Raw genomic sequence first — 21492 nt, 5'->3', positions numbered from 1 at the left:
CCACTGACTTGTTTGTACACTCGATGACTACACCAAAGCCACTGACTTGTTTGTACACTCTATGACTACACCAAAGCCACTGACTAGTTTGTATACTCGATGACTACACCAAAGCCACTGACTTGCTAATTTTAGACAGGTGAAGCTTATGCATGTAGATGGTCTCTCTATACAGTTATTCAAAGCAAATAAAGCAATAAGCAGGATTTGGTTTGAAGGTGACAGTGTATAGCCGCAGCACACACAGCAAAAATCTGTCCTATGTGGTTTCTGATCCTCCTGTGACAAATCCTCATTCCCTGCCAGACAACATCTGCTGACATCCAAGTCTTCCATGTGATACCCTGTCTTTTGGACGCTTCCTTTCATCTCCAGCTAGAATGACCACTCTCTCCGTGCGATTCTGCAAAGTTTTGTTAATGTCTTAAGGTTATGTTATTTCTCGTGTTGGATTAAATTTATCCTTTAACTTGGTGCAGGTGCTGCGGACACAGGAGCTAGCGGTGTTTACCCACTGGGCTCTTAGGAAATAACTCAAGCAATGGGTCTGTGAATAAGTAACCGGATGAGTGATAAGAACATTATTTATGGAAGGTTGGATTTATAAAGACGTTCCCAAGCTAGACGGTAACAATGAGGGCCAGAGGCTGAAAATGACCGTCCCAGGAGACTAAGAAGGCTACATGGTAAGAAGAGAGGAACAGGGAAATCCCAGAGCCACTGCAGAGAAAATGGAGATAAAACTTAACGGCTGACCAAATGCCCAGGGTCTGAAGGGATGGGTAGATCTACGATGGATTTGAATGTAGATGGTGATACTGATGGTGCCAGGAAGCTGGCCTGGGAAATCAGCCCTGAGGTAAGGAGAACTGACTTAGGAAGACTCTTAAATCCCATTTCAGCTGGAGAGATGGCTCAGGGGTTAAGAGCACTAACTGCTCTTCCAGAGGTCCTGAGTTCAATTCCCATAACCACATAATAGCTCACACATCTGTAATAGGATCCTATGCCTTCTTCTGGTGTGTCTGAAGACAGCGACACTTTTTAAAAAGTAATGTTATTTGATAATTGACAGGCATACATGCCAGCCCAAAGTGCATAGAGTATCTCTCAATCAAGGGCTGCCATCATCTCCACTTCTGCTCATCAGGAACCTACACTGGGGGAAGGGCCGGATCAGAGACTGATTCACTGACTGCCACCAGACCTCGACTCACTGCTTCTCAGGGACCCAGGAGTTCAAGGTCAGACTAGGAAGTGAAGTCCTAGGGAGACTCCACAGGTGCTTTCACTTGAGAGGATCTCTATATGTCAGAAGTGGAGGCAACAATCCAAGTCTTAAGGCCAGATAAGCCCCTCCAGGACAGTGGAAAACAGCTGCTTAGTCCAGACCCCTAAGAGGGAAAGAAGAGACACACTGTCTCACTGAGACAGCAGAACACAGACATGAAGAAGCCAGACCATCAGCCCAGTGCAGCATTTGGAAAGCAAGATGGCAGAAACAGGAATGGTGTTGAAGGCAGCAAAAGTAGACAAGAAGGAACGGAGGCTCTGATGTAGTGGAAAGAGCTCTCCAGTAGGATCAGGGACCAGGCCGTGTTCAGTTCCTGTCTGAGGTGAGTGAGTTCGTGCTTTACCCTCTGGTCTGGCCTCTCCCCAGTCCCAGGAGTCCATGAGTTGGTCAGACAGCACCATATATGACACACAGAGGCGAGCACAGAAGAACAGAATCAGGCAATGGGGGTGGGGTGTGGAAGGATGTCTTATGTTCACTCAGGAGTTCAGAAAGGAGAGGGGAGCAGGGGACATGAGGAATGAAACAGCCTAGAGGCAAAGGAGCCAAGTCCATGTAAGTCCTCTTCAAAGCAGGGAACAAAAAGGTAAAATAGGTGTGTCTGATTTATACAGACATATTTCAAAAATCACAGTCAAGGGAAGGGTGGAATGATAAACACTGCTATGGAATGTGAGTCTTCAAATAAAAAAAAAATGTTAGTAGTAAATTTCCCTTTATTATCAAACAAAATGTCAAGATGGCAGATAAGGCAGATAACTGGACACTGTGCATACACACACTGGGTATCTGCATACACTGGGCCCACACACAGGGTGTCTGTATACACTGGGTACACACACTAGGTACTGCACACACTGGGCAAACATGCTGGGCGTCTGCACACAGTGGGGTATCTGCATATACTGGGCACACACGCTGAGTACACACATACTGAGTATCTGCACACACTGGGCATTTGTACACTCTGGGCACACACTCTGGGCATCTGCCCAACTGGCATAGCTAGGGAGTAAGACTGAATGTTAGATCTGTTCTGTGCATTATTCTATGGCTTTTATATGCTCTTAGAAATGCTAAGAGGGAAAACGAATCACATTTTCAAATGTGGTGTGCACTCATGTAGAAACATGTCCTTAACAAAAGCCCAGGACATTTTAAGAGTCAAAAGCACAGCAGCAACAGCAGAGACCAAGGCCATGACCCTAACCTCCAGGAAGATTAAACACTACACTGGTTGGGAAATACCATTGCTGGACAGATGAAAAGGGGTCAGGGATAGTCCCTTCTCAATCCTGAGAAGGCTGAGGCAGTTAGAAGAGCATGTTTCTTTTGGAGTTTCTTCCAATCTACCAGCTTCCAGACAGTGTGGAACATAACCCTGCACTACCTCATACTGAAGTAGGAGAGTCCCCATGGCTGGATTCTCCTGCTGGGGCGAGGCCTAAGTTTTGTTAGGCAATTTTACACCATGTGGACAGTCCTTTGGTAATGACAGGGTTTAAACTATGTAACCAGCCTAAGTCCTGGTATGAATGCTGTAACTTCTCCGCTCAGTCTGTGTCCTGATTTGTTTGCCAAGACTGGTGTTGACTAGAACCTCTGATTTTGGCATTCAGAACTCCAAGGTTGGTCTCAGAGAGATCTTAGCTGACAGTTAGCTGTAATTTCGGATTACACATCTTGTCCCAACTTGTTATAAACCACCCTTGACTACAGAAGGCGGCAGTTTCAGCTCCAGCTGCACAGATCTCAGTGAAGACATCCTGCTTAGCTGTGCCCCCATTCTGCTCCTCTACCTAGGCTGGGCCATCACACTACCCAGCAGCCATCATTAAAACTGCACTGGGTGTCTTCAGGAGTAGTGATGGCCCTTCTTTAGTGATGTGAATGTCTTATTAGGTTAGGTACTCTGGCCCCACGTGTCAGAGCCAGCTGCCTTTGAAGGAAATCATTCTAGGGAGAGAGTAACAGCGGGGAGAGGGACGGAGGTCTTTGTCCAGTTTCCTGCCCCCTTTCCAGGCTGCTATTTCCTGAAGCCTGTGATTACAAGTGAGAGGTACGGTCCCAGATGAAAAACAACCCTAATTCTAGACCTAGTTTCCTCATGCCAGCAGAGGGGATGGGAGAGCAATGCCAGGGGACAGGCCATCCCGACAGGCCGCAGCACGCCCATTCCCCCAGGCCGTGTGCTGTTTACCCAGCCCGGCAGAACCCTTTCCTCAGATCCTACAAGCTGCCAATGACAACGTCCATATGCAGACTCTCTCTCACCTCCTCTTCTGCCAAGGAAAGTGGGAAACCTCGCCTCAGATGAAGCCCAGTATGGCGCCTGGGAGGTAGGGGCTTGGTCAAATGTTAGAGAAGGGTGGTCTAACATAGCTCAGTGCTGTTCCTGTATCCCTAAAGGCTAAGGGCAAACAGGGCTGGTTTCACAATTCTTTCATATTCAAGAATGTCATCAGGGAAGAACTCCTGCTGATAGCCAGGCGTGCTCAGACAGGCACAGAGTAGTGTGGTATCTCTGGCCAGTCTGTGAGCCAAGGAATTCTTTTTTTTTTCTTTTTTTAATTTTGAAAAATACTTGCCTTAAGTTTGGTATAGATGTTAGAAAGTCTTTAACTGTGGCCTTTCTACAAATACCCCAAACATATCTGCTGATACAGTTAGCATAGCCCAGGTGACACCATAGCTACGAGGACCAAGTCATTCAGTGAGAATAACAAAAAGACCGAGTTTAGGTTGAAAGGTGAAGCAGTTTTGGTCCTAAAAAAAAAGACAGGAGAAGAACTGGCCAAAACTAGAACTGGCCAAAGCTGACTTTATGAGCTAACTAGACGCTGCCAAGTCAAAGAGCTTTAAAAAATAACAGATACAATTCATGTACCGTCAAATTTAAATTATAACCAGCAATTTTATTGGAGTTGCAGGGCTGTGTAGGAATTACGATATAGTTTGAGAATATGTTTATTCTCCATCCCTGAAGCCCCCACTACCTGTAATAGCCAATCCCTGATTCCTTCTTTCCACTAAGTACTTTCCATTTGCACTAAGCAAGTGCTTGCTTTACTTAACTTTTTGCTTCTCTGTATGTATTCTGTACTCTTCATTTAAATGAAATTATATAATGCATGGTTGTGTGATTATTCCAATTACTTAGCATAGCATTTTAAATTTCATCTGTACTGTGGGATATTTCTGTATCTGTGCTGTTTAAGTTGTCTGATAACCTTCCAATACATAGATATACCGCATCCATTCATCAGTTGATGGCCATTCAAGATATTTCTAAGCTTTAAGTAGCACTGGGCTTCTTGGTAGGCACTTCAGTTGTCATTTCTGAGTGGAACTGCTACCTTGTGGACTGGATAACCTATCTCAACTGTTAGCACAATGGCCAGGATGTGTCTCCAGCCATCTATGAAGGCGGGGGAGGGGGAAGGGAGGGAGAGTTTAACACTTCTCTACACCACCTGCCAACCAACAAACTCCTTCCTCCTCCATCTGGTGTTGTCTGCAGTACTCCTGTGTACATGTAAAAGACTCCAAGGTCTACTACATGACAGCTCTGGAGAGCTAGAAAATCCTAGCATCGTGCTTGCAGACAGCCTTGAACTATAGCATCTAATCCTTAAAGGTCTCCAAGGAACACAATAATGCAGCTTCCCTCGGGAGCCTACTGGCAGAAATGTCTTTAAATCACTAGCTGGAGAGCTTACACATACTGGCTACACAGACACAAGAAGCATGGTGTTGGGGCTGCCCTGCAGAAGCCCCTAACTAAACCACAGATCCCCTGTGCTGCCACGTTCTGAGATGCCCCTCCCTGAAGTCTTTTTCTTTTGTGGTGCCGGCTTCATCCTATCCGTTCTCAGAGTCCACAGCTGTACCACAGGACCTAACAGCGATTAACATGATTTAAGAATTTTTGGTTGTTGGTGTTCCCACAACAGTTCGGACTCTCCTTCCCCCCTCAGTCCCTCTGAGAACATATATAAAACGAGTGACTGCAGGGCTGAGGACTTGCTGGAGTCAGCAGTGCCTCACGGGTGGGGGTGTGTGTGCTATATTTCCTCCTCTCCTCCTTTCCCTCCCAACACAAACTCTTCCACGTCAAGAATTAAAGATACATTACTGGGATAAGGAAATCTGACCTGAGGAATGTGTTGCAGCCACAATGGCAGGCCACCAAGAGGATTGACAATAATTTCCAATGGAGCTGGAAAGGGTTCAATGCCCTGACTCTGAAATGGGTCAACACTGCACACTTAGTCAGCTCTGTTTTTCCTGGTGGAGGCTCCAGGCCTTAGCTCCCCCCTGTGTACCTCAAAAGGCAAGGAGATACCTGTAGCACATACACAGGTAGCTGTGGGAGTTCACTTTTCTGACCAAGAGAAAGCTGAAAGATAAATTCATTGTTTTCAGTCATTTTCCCCAACTACATCACCATTGGGGGTGGGGGGAGAGGAATGGGCATTGCTGTGAATGCTTTTTCCTTAGAGAGATAATCCCTCCCTGATAACATTGCTGACACAGATTTAAAAAACAAAACAAAAAATGAAAAAAGTCAAAGAACCAAATCAAAAACTAAACAAAAAAACAGAAAGAAGACAACTCTGTGTTATTTTGTGGGAAAAAAATCTATCCTCTTAAAAGTTCCTTGGAGACCACTGATGCACAGTCTAAGCCACCAATGACTCACAGGGAGGAATGGTCGTGTGCCTCTGAAACTCATGTGCTCACGTCTGCATGTAACCTGTAAACTGGCCATGATGGTGGGACCTGGAGCATCATCGTACCATTAAGGTGGAGCCCAGTGCAAATGGAACAATCATGAGCTTGGTCCATTCCCTTCTCTGCCAAGGCTTGTCCATGATCACCAAGACCGCCATCTTGGAGAAGATATCATAACTAAGTAAGGAATTACCCTCAGGGGACTGACCTTTGTTCCAGAGTTTTCCCTGATTCATCCTTCAGGAGCAATGTGTTCTTAAGACACAGCAAGGCAAGAGGAAAGAAGGGAGATTTGTAAAGATGAAAAAGACAATTTAAAATCTTAGGGAAAAAAAGGGCCCACGAGCTGGGCAGGAAGAAGTGCCTTCTATACGAGGCTGACAACATGAGTTCTGACTCCCAGAGTCCAACATGGAAGGAAGGAAGCTTACTCTGATGCTCAGAGAAGCTTACTCACAGAAGCTTACTCTGATGTCTCAGCTCGGAGGGCAATGCTCACACTCACCTCTCTCTGCCGCTGGCCTGGTACTTGGTCTGTACTGCGGAGATTTAGGATGTGAACCTCCCTTGGCAGCCCAGTGGTGCCTCTGCTGGCACAGCCAGACAGAACTGTGAAGCTCTCCATCAAGGCCTGGACTGGATGCGAGGCATTGATCGGTGACAGTTCACACCGGGTGCTGGGCTCTGGACCTGTAAACATAATCACAGACATGAGCTGTTCAGCAAGAATGGAGACACTTTAGACCCTGATTCACTGCTAACCCATCTGAAAAGCCTTGACAATTATGTTGTTTCTAGAACTCCAGAAAGATGAAAAAGCTGGTGTCATCATCTAAAATCCCAACCTTTTACTTTTTTTTGCATAATTTTGATGTGTGCTTGATTTCTAAATTCTCTTTAGGCTCGCAGGTCACCAATGTATCACTCGGGGGAAGGAAACCTCTCATTGGACATCTGTGTTTTTATTTCTTCTCTTGGGAGAAAACCTGAGATAGCTGGAATAAATTATTTAAATTCCAAATAATACCATACACAAATAATATTAAATATCTATAATTGTACATATACTCCCCTAATAGTCTAAGATACCTTTTAAGAGTTTAATAAACCAATTAAGAACTATACAAAAAATTATATAAGAAGAGGAATTTGGAACCAGACCTGCATGGCAAAGTTTAGGGCAGAGGTCAAGAAAATCCTCCCCAAAGAGGCAAAATGTGAGCAGAGCTACAAATAGGAAAAGTAGAACTCTGGTCATATTTGGCTCCTGGTTCTTTTTTCCAGTTCCTCTAACCAACCAAGCTTTCAAGTCTAAACTCATCCATCCCTCTTCACCTCAGTTTCCAGCTGCCCCCAAACCATTAAGGCTCCGCCCCTCGAGCTCTCTGAGGCTCCTCCCCTCGAGCTCTCTGAGGCTCCTCCCCTCGAGCTCTCTGAGGCTCTGCCCCTCGAGCTCTCTGAGGCTTCCTACAGCACGGTGGTCCTTCTAACAAGGAGAATGCATGCAACTTTATACTTGCTTCACAGGCAAATGCCCGCTCTCCCTACCCACAATAATGCTCTGACCTCTGAGAGCTGCTAAGTAAAGCCTGAGCCTCTTAACAGGGCACACAACCAGGCCTTGCCTGATGTAGCCTCCTACCTTCCAGCCTCCGTCCCAGCAGCGCCAAGTTGCTTAAAGATCGCTGGATGCAGCATGAAGATTCTCAACCTCCCATATTTACTACAGCTTGTCTTGGTCACCCAAACTCTTCAACTCTAACCCCACACCCACAGTAAATGCCACCACCCCCCACCCCCCAGCTGAGGGAGGCTCTCCTCTGTTCCCAACCTCCTCATCCCACATAATTTATTTACCAGTCGCCTGTGCTTCGTTTACCACAGGACTACAGGTGTATACACCTGTTACAGCCAGTCAAGGGTAAGCTCCCTGACAGCTACAGCTTCATATTTCTCATACTCACTGATAGGTTCTCAGAACTCCATATGGTACCTGGCCTAAGGATAGTTCATATTCATATACTCATTCATTCCCCCCCCTCCGTGTGTGTGTGTGTGTTTCCTCCTTTCCCTCCCTTCCCCCTCCTTCTGTCTCAGTCTTTCTCTCTGTCTCAGTCTGTCACTCTGTCTCTGTCTGTCTCTGTCTGTCTCTATCTCTCTATATCTATCTATCTATCTATCTCTGTGTGTCGGTGTTTCCTTGATTCTCCCTCTCCTCCCTTCCCTGCAGGGATTGGTCACAAGGAACTAATGAACAATGGGTAGCTACAGTGGTATAAGCAATAATTCCACTCCTCCTCAGCCTCATTCTATAATGATAAACAGGTATCTGGAAAGATGAAATGAGATACTCTGGAGCTGTCACCCCAAAACATGGCATCTTGGTATGTTAGCTGAACCTTTAACCTTATAAAGGGATTCAAACAGCAGCAGAAACTAGAGGAGACTTCCCTCTGGTGCCTTTGTGTCTGTTTAAAGTCTAGACCCCAAGGAAGCAAACAACCACCTCTACTAGGTTCTCCTAAAAACATTTCAAACCTTCAGATTTCCCATATCTGGAATCCCCCTCCTTAGCAAAGTGGAGCAGATATTTCTGGACTTTTGGCTTATTATTGAGTTTTCCTCTTTTGCGATGAATTCCTATTCTATTCAATTCCTCCTATTTAATCTGTGTTGGTCAGTGTATCCTAAAGACTCTTCAGAAGGCAGAAGGGAGGGGTCCTAGAACTCTACCCTCACACATCCCTGTGAGTACTGCTGTGTGCTTGCCTCATTCCAACGAGTCTCCAGGAATGTGAGCACAGAGCACCACTAAGCTGCAGGCTTTTCTAAGGGAACCCAGATCAAAGTCCTCCTGCATTCCGGTGAGTTCCTCCTGGCTTCTAAATAACAAACATACTCTTTAGAATTACAGCCCCAGTCTCAAATGGCCATCTGTAATTCTGACCTAGTCATTCCCGTACCCCAATGCTATGTCACAAACAGGTACCTCGCCTGCTGGACCAAGACTATTTCAGGACTCACAGAAATTATCTAGGTTGATAACAGAAATCTGGTCTGAAATGAAGTAAGTGCCTTTTCTAGTAATCCCTGCCACTCTGGTGCTGGAGGGTGTCCAGCTGCTTTCTGAGAAGGCAGAAGGCCATGAAGGGAGGGGCTGACAACAATGGCAGGGGGTGAACTTCTGGGTGAGCCTCAGAGAAAGACTGTCCCCCTGATTCTGGGGACACAGACGATAAGGAATACCTACTGTTCTTGGAAACACCAAGTTGGTTTCAGAACCTCCTGTCATGATTTACAATGATCACAGATTAAACACAATAAAAATTCAGTCTGTCGCTTGACACAATTGCATCTCCCAAGGGGCCTGCAACCTGCTCAACGTGCCTCTTCTCTCTGAGGTCATCAGCACTTCTCAGGTACTTCCAGAAGAGCAGCCTGCTCCTGTCTTTCGTTTGGGGTACAGCTCCAGCCCAGAGTCAAATGAAGACACACACAGTCAACCGACTGAGTGTCAGGACAGCTGTCCTGTCTGAGGTCCCTCTTCTGAGGTCCCTCTGCAGTCTAATGTCTAAACATACTCAGCGCTTCATTCTGGATCTAAAGGTTCTCTCAAGGCCTGGGTGTGGCGGTGTGGCTGTCTCCTGGGCTGCTATGGAGAGGTGACAGCATTTTCTGGAGATGGAGCATGATGTAAGGTCACCTGTAGTGAAGTGGGCAATAGGCTTCCAGCCGCTTACCTCTCTTTCTGTCTCCAGGGCTACCCTGAGGTGAGTAGTTCCCTCTACCATGTGCTCTCACCAGGACACACTATGTCCCTACAGACCCGAAATGATAGAAGCAAGCAACCATGACCCGACAGCCCTGATATAATGGGTCTTTCCCTTAGTTATCCCAGGGATTTTGTTACAACAACAGAAAGCTGACATAATACAGATTATTCCTGTCACACCAGCATTTTTGTGGATGCTCGTTATATGTTTTATTTTCCCTACAAGTCTGGGAAAAAATTAGCTCCCAAGAATACACTAAAAATAAACAAAAAGCAAATAAAGATGTGTATGTGAGAAATTACCCATCCTCACCACAAAGTACAGGAAACTGAGGAGACAGCTCGGATGATAAAGTGCCTGCTCTTGAGGGTATGAAGCCCTGAGTATTGATCCCCAAAACCCACATAAACCCCAGCATGGTAGCAAGTCGCCCTAGCTATGGGGAGGCAAGACCAGCAGATCCTCAGAGCTCACCAATCCGGCTAATCAATGAGGTCCAGGTCAGTGAGAGACTCTGTCTCAAACACTAAGGTGGAGAATGGAGACTCCCAATATCAAGCTCTAGGCTCCACAAGCACACATTCACACACGCGTGCAACTACACACACACACTGAATAAATACATTTAATAAATTTTAAATATTATATAAAATGATATCTTCAACAGTTCAGTATACTGTCAGGCTGATATAGTAAATATAATAACAAGATCATTCCTGTTCGCGCAGCTCCCAAGTCTGCTGGGTCCTGTACAGCATGAGGAGGTGGCGTCCTCCACATCTTAAACAAAAGGAATCCCACACACTCATGTGACTATTCTCAGATCACCTGGGGCCTCTGGCCTTCTCCCTTGGTAGACAGCAGTCTGAGGAGCAAGACTGACCTGTATCCACACGGTCTGTGGGAACCAACTAGTCAAACAAACAGAACGCCATCATAGCATAGGTGGTGAAGAGTCCTGAGGCTTGTAACTTACTCTGAAATGCATCCAACATGGAGCTGTCTGGATGGACAGACACACATCTGATAAAGCAACTATTGCAGAATGCTAACTGTGGAACTTGGATGTGTAGCGAACACAGTTTCAACATCTTCCTATGTTGAAACGTTTCATTTTTTAAAATGTCAAGAGAGAGGGTATGCCTATAAAAAAATTTATATGTAAGGTCAGGGCAACCTCCAGAAACCACAGCCTGTGGGTGAGAGGGCAAAAGCCCTATCCTCTGACCCAGCGACTTTCCTCCAGGAATTTACTAAAGAGAAATATCTGGGTAAGTGTGAGAGTACAGCATGTACCAGGGGCCGAAACCAAAACCCAGAGAGGGGATTAAAAAATAAATAAAGATTTCAAAAACCATAAATGTGGTGGTTTCCTTTCTACAAAGGACTTTCTGAACTCTCACTCTCCAGGTGAAGCCCCAAATCACCCAAGGCTCACAAAGCCGGCCCAGACGTGCTTACTGTGTTCTAGCCATTCTGGCTGAGACACAGGCCTCCTATCAGCGTCCTGACATCAACTGTTCCGCATAGAATCATACTAAATGAAGGCTGCATGTCCCAGCCCCATTTGCAGCTACACAAGACCATGTGACCAAGTTCTGCGCTGTAACCAATGGCAGCGTGCATAGATTATCCCAAGGGGTGTGGTTACAGGAGGAAGGGGCGTGTCTTTTGCCTTAAACTCCTTCCTGTCCTATGGAATGCAGATCCGATACACAGAGCTCCCTTTCGACCTGCCCACACACTGCTGGACCTGGCTACATTCATCTTAGCCTCCATCTTGTGTGACTCACTCCACGGGCCCCACCACGAGTGTCTGAGGGGGGCACAGTGATGGTTTCTTTTCTAGCCACACTAACTGGAGTCCAACACCATCAATCATCGGAGGAAAGATACCAGGAAAATGCGCTCCAAAACCTGCCTCGCTGGCTCACTCTGTAATGCTCTGTGAGCTGGGGAGCTTCTTCACAAACTAGAGGTTTCTCTTGTGCTCTTGGCTGGAAACCTATAGTCCTCCACTTCCTATACAATCTTGTCCCTGTCATCCAGATACCAATGAGCAGGAGCAAAGCCTCCTTCACCACCGTCAGAGACAACCTGAATACAGATTCCTTTCTCTGCATTCATCAACATATGTACTGTTGGTTTGTTGGTAGTGGTTGGTTGGTTTGTTTGTTTGTTTGTTTGTTTGCATTTTGTTTTGGGTTTTGTGATTTTGTTTTTGTTTTAGAAAAAGGCTGGGGATTTGGCTTGGTAGGCTGCTTGCCTAGCACCTAAGAAATTCTGGGTTCAGTCTCAAACACTGCATAAATTAGGCTTGGTAGCTCATGCCTGAAACCCATGTACTCGGGGTTAGGAAACAGAGGCAGGAGGATCAGAAATCCAAGGTCATCCTTGGCTGCATGTCAAGTTCTAGGCCAGCCTTGGCTACTTAGCAAGTCCTAGGCCAGCTTTGGCTACAACCTGAGTCTGCCTCAGGTAGATAAGTAAACAAGCGTGAAAACAGGCCACTTCCATCACCGAACACGTCACAGCTACAGTCATGTTACAGATGCTTTATCTGGATCCTCACAGAGACCTTTATACGTGAGGAGAATAAATCTTAGTTATTCTGCTATAACTGAATTGTTGCAAGATGCCAAGCCCTTGGCAATCATGAACTCAGAGATCCCCCTCTGGGGCCATTCCACACTTGAGCTTTCCCAGCTGGTCATTCCTGTTGATTCTGGCCATCTGCTACATGTTCTGCCCTGATCCCTCCTGCCCCTCCCTGCCTAATATCTAAATTTCCTGTGGTCTCCAGGTATAATCTGAGTTGATCCTTCTCTGTTGGCTCTTTAGGAACCCCAGTCTCCTCAAATCTTACTGGACATTATGTCCTAATGGAATGGACCTCTCTCCTGCCCCAAGGCTGGCTTGGCTTCATGCATCATCTTCGGTAGTATAAACACATAGTGCCTTCCACAGCCATACTGATAAAGCCATCAGCAAACCAGCCTCCCTCACAGAACAGCACCCCCCAAAGCAACACTGTGAGGCACGCAGTGCCCAGGGTGTTCACCCTGTGTAACAGGCCCCACAACAGGCTCTCCTAGGGAGGGCTAGCATGTACCAGCTCTGGGTCACACATCCTGTGTGTGTTGTTTCTGATCCTTGTAAATCAACTGAGATGCAGCTAAAATTCTGATTTGATAGTGATGAAAATTGGGTTACAGAAGGGTCCTTTACTGACCAAAAGTCACATTCCACCAGCCAATAGCAAGGGACTGAGAAAACCAATGCCCAGACTCTACCATAACAACATAACACCTGCTTCTACTTTGCACCTCACAGGTCTTCACAGGGGACTCTGCAGACACAAGCATGCCTTCACATCTGATAGGACAGCGTGATGAAATCAGTAAGGACTGAACTCCCAAATGCCAACTTAAAAGACTCCGTACCCTCACTGAGGAAGGGCCACTGGTCCCCGTTTCGATGACCAAGTCTCTGCTTGGTCTATTCAATTTGTGATTGAGATTATCTGGACACGTGGGAAACTGTACATAACGTCACTATCTAAATTACCAGTTCTACTTACAGAGAAAAATGCAAATAGACTGCGCACAGTATTCCCATCTGGGTTACAGAACCCCCACATCCACACTGGCTGTGGCCAGCGCCCGGCCTTGACAAAATGCAGATGAAACCTTCAGAAATAGATTTGTATTCGCCGCACACACTACGTTTAATCTACCAGCCCCCAAAAGAAACCACTGCTGTCACACCTCATATAATATCGAGTCAAATATGGAGGGAAGGGCACTGTTTGGAGGCACAGGAAGGTGCTTTCACATCTACTCAGTGTGAGCTGCAAACATCTTCCATCCTAACAAACAGAAACCTGACGCAAACATCTGGTACCAATTCCACACAGTTCCCAGTGTTCTGATTCCCCATATCGCCCAGGGTACTAATGAGAAACGTGTGTTCAGCTGTAATAAAAGTGGTAAAGATGCAGTGGGAATTAAGAAGTAACATTATAGCCTGGGACCAGGACACTGCAGTGGGGTTGGTTTTTATTGCAGCGACACCATTGGCTAATAAGGGTTTGTGTTACTGTGCCACAGGGAATTCTGCAATGCTGTCAACTGTGAAGAGGGACAAACTCCCACAGACTGTGGGACTTGGGCACTGTAGGATCTATTCTATCCCTGAGCAGAAAACCCTACCATGCACCAGGGGATGCTGGAATCAGCAAAAAAAAGGGGGGGGGGGCGGGGATGTTTTCTCAGCCAACAGCACAGCCTGGCTCTTATTGAGTTCTGGGAGAAGGAATGTCACAAATACCAGGGTATGATGCAGAAACAAAGCTCAAAGAGAAGAAATACCTGGAAGGCCCTGGGCTCCAGAGCCTCTGGCCAGTACACAACATGAGCTAATATTTGTACCATCTTAAATTACTACTCATTGGCTCGAAGGCCCATGGGGATAGAGCTGGGGAATCTATGGCCATTAAACTCTTGAAGGGGCCCTGGGACCACATTTCCCACTTGGGTTTTCAACAATAAGACTTAGATGGAATCCCAAGTTTATTTCTGATAGGGGAAAATCTTAAGCCTGAAATATGGATTTCTTGATGGAAAGAGAGCCCACACCTTTGGGCTCAGCTTTATCAGGGTGTCTTGTACCCTCCACATGAACATCGGAATCCAAGCCTTCCCCTTGACAATACCGACCCTCTTCTAAGAAGTCAGATGTCAATTTGTTAGGCTAGAAGCCAGTGCATATTTGTATGCTGTTGTGTTGAAATAGCTGGTGCAACCATGTAGAAGAATTTCCTGTGTTCAAACCGTGCTTTCAAATGTTCAAAAGGAAACAAAGGGCAGAGCTTCACTGGGGGCCTACACTCTCAGGGCTAGGAACGTGCCAAGCTAGCAAGGCACTGTACCTGAGCAAGAGTCTACTCCTTATAAGGGTCCACAGAGGAGATCTTACAGAACAGGGAACAGAGGGGTTATGGTCCATACTGGCTAACACCAAGAAGAGCCCCTAGGGCTTTAAGGGTGCAGCTTCATGGTGGAGCAGAAAATAAGTATATAGGGTAAGCCCTGTAATAGGGAAGTGAGAGGTGCTGGGCCCCTGGTACCAAGTCCAACTCTGGGGTGGGGGTGGAGCTTCATAGTATTTGTCCTCTACTAGGGACCAAACCCTAAACTTGGCATCTGCTAGGCAAGTGTTCTGCCACTGGGCTCCAGCCTCCAGCCATGTCCTAAAAAGCTTCCCACAGCCTCTCCTAGTCCCTTACAGGCTTGACCTGTGGCTCTAGTGAGGCACTATGTGTAAAATCACTTTTCAAATTTCATGTAGTACTAGAGACATAAATTTCCCCGGGGAAGGAGAAATGAATGAACGAATGAAAAGTATTTCCCCCAATTGAAAACTGTTCTCTCGGTGGCCTTTTAGAATGTGTACTGAAGCCTCTAAGATACGGCCGGCGCTCTACAGCTATAACTACTCCAAAGTATTCCTAAGAATTATAGTGGGAAGACTTCAAATTAAACTGCACACAGAGTCAAAGTAAAATTTTCTCTTCCCTGAATGCATTCTGGGAGTGTACACTGAAAGGGACAACAGGCCAGGACCGAGCCCCTTGAGGACTCTGATTAGCTCAGTTCCAGCTCAGCCAAAAGTCAGTCCATTTTCCACTCTCAGGAGGACACACATATGCTCCTGTTCTTCTAACTTAACCTAAAAGGAGCTGAGGTGGAAGGGGACAGGGCCTGCAGTGCTCATTTAAGAGATAAGATTCTCTGGCTGCAGCCATGTCAGGAGGTGTTTGCCCTACAAGCCTGATGACTTGAGTTCAATCCCCGGGACACTGTGGAAGGAGAGAACTGGCTCCTGCAAGCTGCTGTGCAACACAGCACATGCGTATCCCTCACACCCATCTCCACCCCCACATATGCACACAGTGATAATATTTACAATTTAAGATTTAAAGTCCAAAAAGGAAAAAGGAAGAAAGGGAGGGAGGGAAGGAGGGGGGGAGGGGGGGAGAGGAAGGGAAGGGAAGGGAAGGGAAGGGAAGGGAAGGGAAGGGAAGGGAAGGGAAGGAAAACTGATTTCTTTTCCCTCATGCTTTGACTTTAGAATATAAAATAAAAATGTAAACAAATGACCGAAAGAAAATACACTCCTTTGTTAAAACAAAAGTATTTAATTGCTCTAAACTTATTATATCAATCTCCAGTCATTCACGTAATAAAATTTGTAACTCATTTCCTACAAGGGCAAAGTGAGACTTCGAGGGGCACAAAATTGTCTCATTGACTACAGTAACAGTCACCACGCAGACCTCAACTTATACCCACAATAACCACCAAACTAGTTATTTCCCTCCCACATGAGTACTGGGGGCCGAATCTAAGTCTTTGTACAAGCACCAAGCTATAGCCCTAGACTCTGATCTTTCTCTAAGGCCATTCAGAGACTTCCCCACCTAGGGATCCATCCCATCTGCAGATATGAAACCCAGACACTATTGCTGCTGCCAAGAAGTGCTTACTTACAAGAGCCAGGTATAGCTGTTCCCTGAGAGGCTCTGCCAGAGCTGGACCAATACAGATGCAAATGCACACAGCCAAACATTGGACTGAGCACATGGTCCCCAATGGAGGAGTTAGGGGAAGGACTGAAGGAGCTGAAAGGGTTTGCAACCCCATAGGAAGAACAATATCAACCAACCAGATCCCCCAAAGCTCCCAGGGACTAAACCTCCAACCAGAGAGTACACATGGAGGAACCCATGGCTCCAGATGCATATATAGCAGAGGATGGCCTTATCTGGCATCACTGGGAGGGGAGGACCTTGGTCCTGTGGAGGCTTGATGACCCAGGATAGGGAAACTCTAGGGCACTGAGGCAGGAGTAGGTGGGCAGGTGGGGGAGCACCCTCATAGAGGCAGGCAGAGGGAGGAGAGAGTAGGGGGCTTGTGGAGGGGGAAACTGGGAAGGGGGATAACATTTGAAATGTAAATAAATAAAATAACCAATAAAAAATGAAGAAAAAAAGAGGAAGCAGGGAAAAGGAAGAGCCATACACAGAGCTTTGAGGTGTGGCACACAGCAGGGCCACTCTGGACAAGGAAGCACTCCGCCGTCATCACACTGTGTGCGAGGCACAGCAAGTGGCATAAGAAGATATGGGGCGGGGGAGTAGGAAGGATGGACGAGGGAAACACTTGGGTCATCGCCTGAAACCACTGATTTAAAAAGAAAAATCTACCAGCTTTTGCGTTGGCCATGTGATCTATTACTGATTACAGCCATGTGCAGAAAGCAAGCCATAAACTACAACACACTTGCCTGAAGCCTCTTCTATATAATCAGGGCACTCAGCAATTGGTTTTCAACAAATGAGGGAAATGCTCAGCTTAAACAGTGAATTACCCAGCTTAAGGTACATCAAACCCTGTTACCTAGCCCAAGCTGTACTTCCTCTTGCTAGCTTAGGTGCTTCTATGTAGGGAAGCTGACAGCCAGTGGTTTGTAGGGAATCTTGCAAACACATGTATGTCACAGATACAGTCTCGCTTCTTTCAGGGCTGCTTATGGCTCTGGAGGAGCTGGAGTTCCCGAAGCTCATGGCAGTTCTGGGCTCATCAAGAGTCACAGAACTTCCTTTGGATCAGTGTGCATCAGTGATCTCAGAAATACAGCAGGTCTGTTCCCAGCTCATTAATGCTGGCCCCGGAGCATTTTGATGCCCTGTTAACTAAACCTTAAACCTGATAAACTATTATTAGAGACTTCCTTTATAGCAAAGATCAACTCTTAGAAATCTACTGTTGGAACTGGGCGTGGTGGCACACTCCTTTGATCCCAGCAATCAGGAGGCAGAGACAGGTGGATCTCTGTGAGTTACAGGCCAGTCTGATCTACATAGTGAGTTTCAGGACCTCCAGGGCTACATAGTAAGACCCTGTCTCAGAAGAAGAAAGAGGATTAAAGGGAGTATGGGGGTAGAAAGTCTCTTTCTGCCTCTCTGCCTCACCTCTGCCCCACCCCTCTTTCAGCTGAAACCCCATCAAGCAAGAGCCATACTCCCTTTGCTAAACTGTCCACTGCATTGCTGGGTGCCAGACCTGACATGCAGCAGGAGTAAAGACTCGCTGAATGAAACTCCATCAACACAATAACCAAGCCCAAGCTGCTACTATGTCTTCTCTCTTAGATTTACCTCAGTCCTGCTGCCCTTTAGCTCTCTGGCCTCAGGCAGTTACTTAGCCATCCCATGCCATACTTCTGTCCACACAACCACCCGTGCCACATCCAACGGGATGCTGCTAAGCTAACGGAACTAATCCTGGGACAAACACACTTCAGCTACGACATGGCTGTAACTGCCGTTTTCATACTTCCCAACACTTTCCCAAAGGAAAACTGCTTCCTAACTCAGTTAAGTCTTCCTCTATGGGAGCAGCAGTGGGGTAGTAGAGTTTTAATGGACCCAGGACAGGACGCTATTTAGTGTTCATTCTGCTGTCCCACAGGTTTAAAGGACGCCTACGCATGAGCTGAAAAGACCCTTCCAAACCTTCCTATTTTTCAGACATCATCCACATGGCTTTAGTCCAAGACCCACAAAGGTCAAGTATAAATACTTCTCTAAATGAGGGCCTTAAGTTCCATTCCTAGAAAATTCCTGATCTTCTGCATATTCTCTTATTACTCATATACTTATTTCTACAAAAGAAATCAAAGAATTCATAACAACAACAACAACAAATCCCAGAAAGCCCACGGTCAGCTGCAACCAATTCAAAGTCATGCTGGCAAAATAGAAATCTTATTAAGAATCTGTCTAAAGAAATCAAACCCAGCAATGAACCATTAACCAAGATCACCTGAAAATATGACGGTTGCATAGATCTCGTCAAAAGGAAACAAACGCACTCTTAGGCCAGGGAAATATTTTTTTCTCGACTTGAATTTAAGAGACGTGACAGTCAGCTGGGCGGTGGTGGCGCACGCCTTTAATCCCAGCACTTGGGAGGCAGAGGCAGACGGATTTCTGAGTTCGAGGCCAGCCTGGTCTACAGAGTGAGTTCCAGGACAGCCAGGGCTACACAGAGAAACCCTGTCTCGAAAAACCAAAAAAAAAAAAAAAAAAGAGACGTGACAGTCACTCCGCAAAGGAGGAGTGGTTTGAGGAGTCATTTTACAGAAATTATTGTCTTGTTGTTTAATAAAAAATCTTCCCCCAAATGTAAACCTGTGGGAAGTCGGATGGATACCTGTCCCACGGGCAGCTACTGAGCATGCTTGTGGCGACACCACACAGTGGGTGACATGCAGTGCTGCGCACACCTACACAAAGCACCTTTTCAAGCACCTTTCAAGGGTTGACTTGCAGTGTCAACACTGGAGCTGTGCTTCTGGATGTATTTTTAAGTGTGTCACATCAGTCAAAGCAATTTCTGTTTTTCTAAATTCTGTGGGTGTTATGGGGGGATTTTTCTTCAGTGTTTTTCCACTCTGGGTCAAGCTGCTTCTCTCTTTTCCTCTTGAGTGAAGGAGGGAAGCCACTCACTCTGCCAGTGAGAACTCACATTTTCTCAAATGCAAACTTTCAAATGGTCTGACCTGAAAACAAAAATGCTTTGCACACCAAATCCTACCACAGAAGGGCTTTGTCTGCAAGATTTGAACAGAAAATGAGACTAAGGTAATATGTATGATTTGAAATAATTATTGATTCCTTCTCTTGGTATTTCAGATATGAAATACAGTGATGTCTCACTCAAACCTCACTGCTTCATGAGATGTTCTACGTTAGCAAATCCCCGCCAAATGGAACACTACTGAGGTAACTTTGGTCATGTTTTTAAATGAAAAATTATATAAATTATATAACACATACTAATGCACAATTGCTTTCTGGCCAGCTTAAATATTTTGAGCATCCTGAAAATGACTTATTGTATTTTTTCCTGAATTCATTTAAGGTTATCATTATAAACACTAATTATAGTTTATTAAAGGTTGTTGACATGCTACTTTAGTTTTTTTTAAAATATATTTATTTTTGTCTTACGTGTATGGATGCTTGCCTATATATCTATATGAGTACCACATGTGTCCAGTGCCCAAGCAGGCCAGTAGAGGGTGTCAGATCCCCTGAAACTGAAGTTACAGGCAGTTGCGAGCCACTGTGGGGGTGCTGAGACCCAAACGTAGGTCCTATTAATCACTGAGCCATCTATCCATCCCTTTGTTTTGGCATTTTTAATTACTTTGTGTGTGTGCCCTGGCCTACGTATATGTGTGTGCTCACGTGTGTGCACAAGCACATAGGTACACACATTTCACTGTTAGTACCCCCTTCTCACATGAGCTCCAGAAGTCAACCACAGGCACCAGGCCTGCACACTCTCTGCTCTCATCCGATCAGACCTGATAGTTCAGTTTGCATCTCTGTTACAACGGCCCCACATGTACACATTCACTAGTGACACCTGAACTCTGCATATGTCCGAAGGGCTTTCTAACTCTGGATAAAGACCTGTGTTCACCTCAAGCTCATCACTTTCATGCTTACAGTTGGATTCAATTTTAAGTAAATCCACCCTAGCAAGGGCTAGATGGTAGCTCCCTGCTCCCTTTACACAATGGCCCATGTGGATTTGTGACATCTGTTTTCCTTGTGACTTACTAAAATATTGTGGGTTCTTTCAGGATGCAAAAAAAAAAATCTTTAAAAACTTACACAGTAAAATGGTATCAGATAATAGTAAGGATCCCATGGCCACACTTGCCTATTTTGAATAAAAAGCCAAAGAAAGTAAGACTCCTGCAGTAAGGTGGACTGCTGGGGGTTTAGCTCACACCCAAGCTCTACCAAGAATCCATTCAAGCTTCTACTGCTCAGAGACCTTCAGCATTTTAGAAACTCTAAGAGTAAAAACAAAAAACAAAACAAAACAAAAAATCTAAATGGATAAGTAGGTCTGATAAGTTCCTGTGGTTGCCCTACCCCCAGTTTCTCATGGTTTTCTCTCCAAAACCCTTAGCAGTATAGAGTGCCAAGCCTACTCATCCCAGCCACGAAGGTTAGTTTTGCTTATCAATTTGACAGGATTTAGAGACACCCAGGAGACAAACCTCCGCACATCGGTGAGGAAGCTTCTACATTGGGTTAACTGATGGGGAAGGCCCACCCTGACTGTGGACCCCACCATTCTATGGAATCCTGAACTGAACACAAAGGGGAGACTGAGCTGACCACCAGCACCCGTCTCTCTTCTGCTTCTGGACGTCAAATGCAGCATGAACAGCTGGCTCGGTGCCCCTGGTGCCCCTACAGCCATTTTCCCACCCAGATGAACAATGCTCTGAATTGTGAGCCACAATAAGCAGTCCTCTCCTCGCTCAAGTCGTTTTGTGTGTATTTTATCAAAGCTGCAGAAATGACTGACACCCCAGATTAACAGCAATTCTAGCACCAGGTACGAATCATTCCTCCAGGGCAACTCCAAGGAATTTAGATTCACTGCCCCTTCCTGCCTTCACTCAAATCAGGTTGAAAAGGCACCATCAGAGGCCCTAGGCCAGTAGTCCCTTTTCTATACAAACGGTCATCATGGGTGATGCAGTCCAGGAAGGGTTACAGGCTACAAAGTGTCATTTCACCAAGACAACACAGAATGT

At 45.9% G+C, this 21492-nt stretch overlaps 1 protein-coding gene across 1 annotated transcript in view; it reads right to left on the bottom strand.

Annotated features, from left to right (window-relative positions):
* The window catches only part of Tgfbr3 (transforming growth factor beta receptor 3), a 178863-nt gene that overhangs the window by 98985 nt on the left and 58386 nt on the right, over positions 1-21492 (bottom strand). Inside the window, exon 3 of the mRNA XM_028782394.1 lies at positions 6534-6718. Coding sequence (XP_028638227.1) covers positions 6534-6718 — 185 coding nt within the window. The remainder of the gene's footprint in view (positions 1-6533; positions 6719-21492) is intronic.

Source organism: Grammomys surdaster, unplaced genomic scaffold (genome assembly GCF_004785775.1).
Source record: "Grammomys surdaster isolate TR1022 unplaced genomic scaffold, NIH_TR_1.0 751, whole genome shotgun sequence".
In the NCBI taxonomy this organism is placed as follows: domain Eukaryota; kingdom Metazoa; phylum Chordata; class Mammalia; order Rodentia; family Muridae; genus Grammomys; species Grammomys surdaster.
Note: the sequence above shows the minus strand (reverse complement) of the source record. Positions and strands in the feature narration are given on the sequence as shown.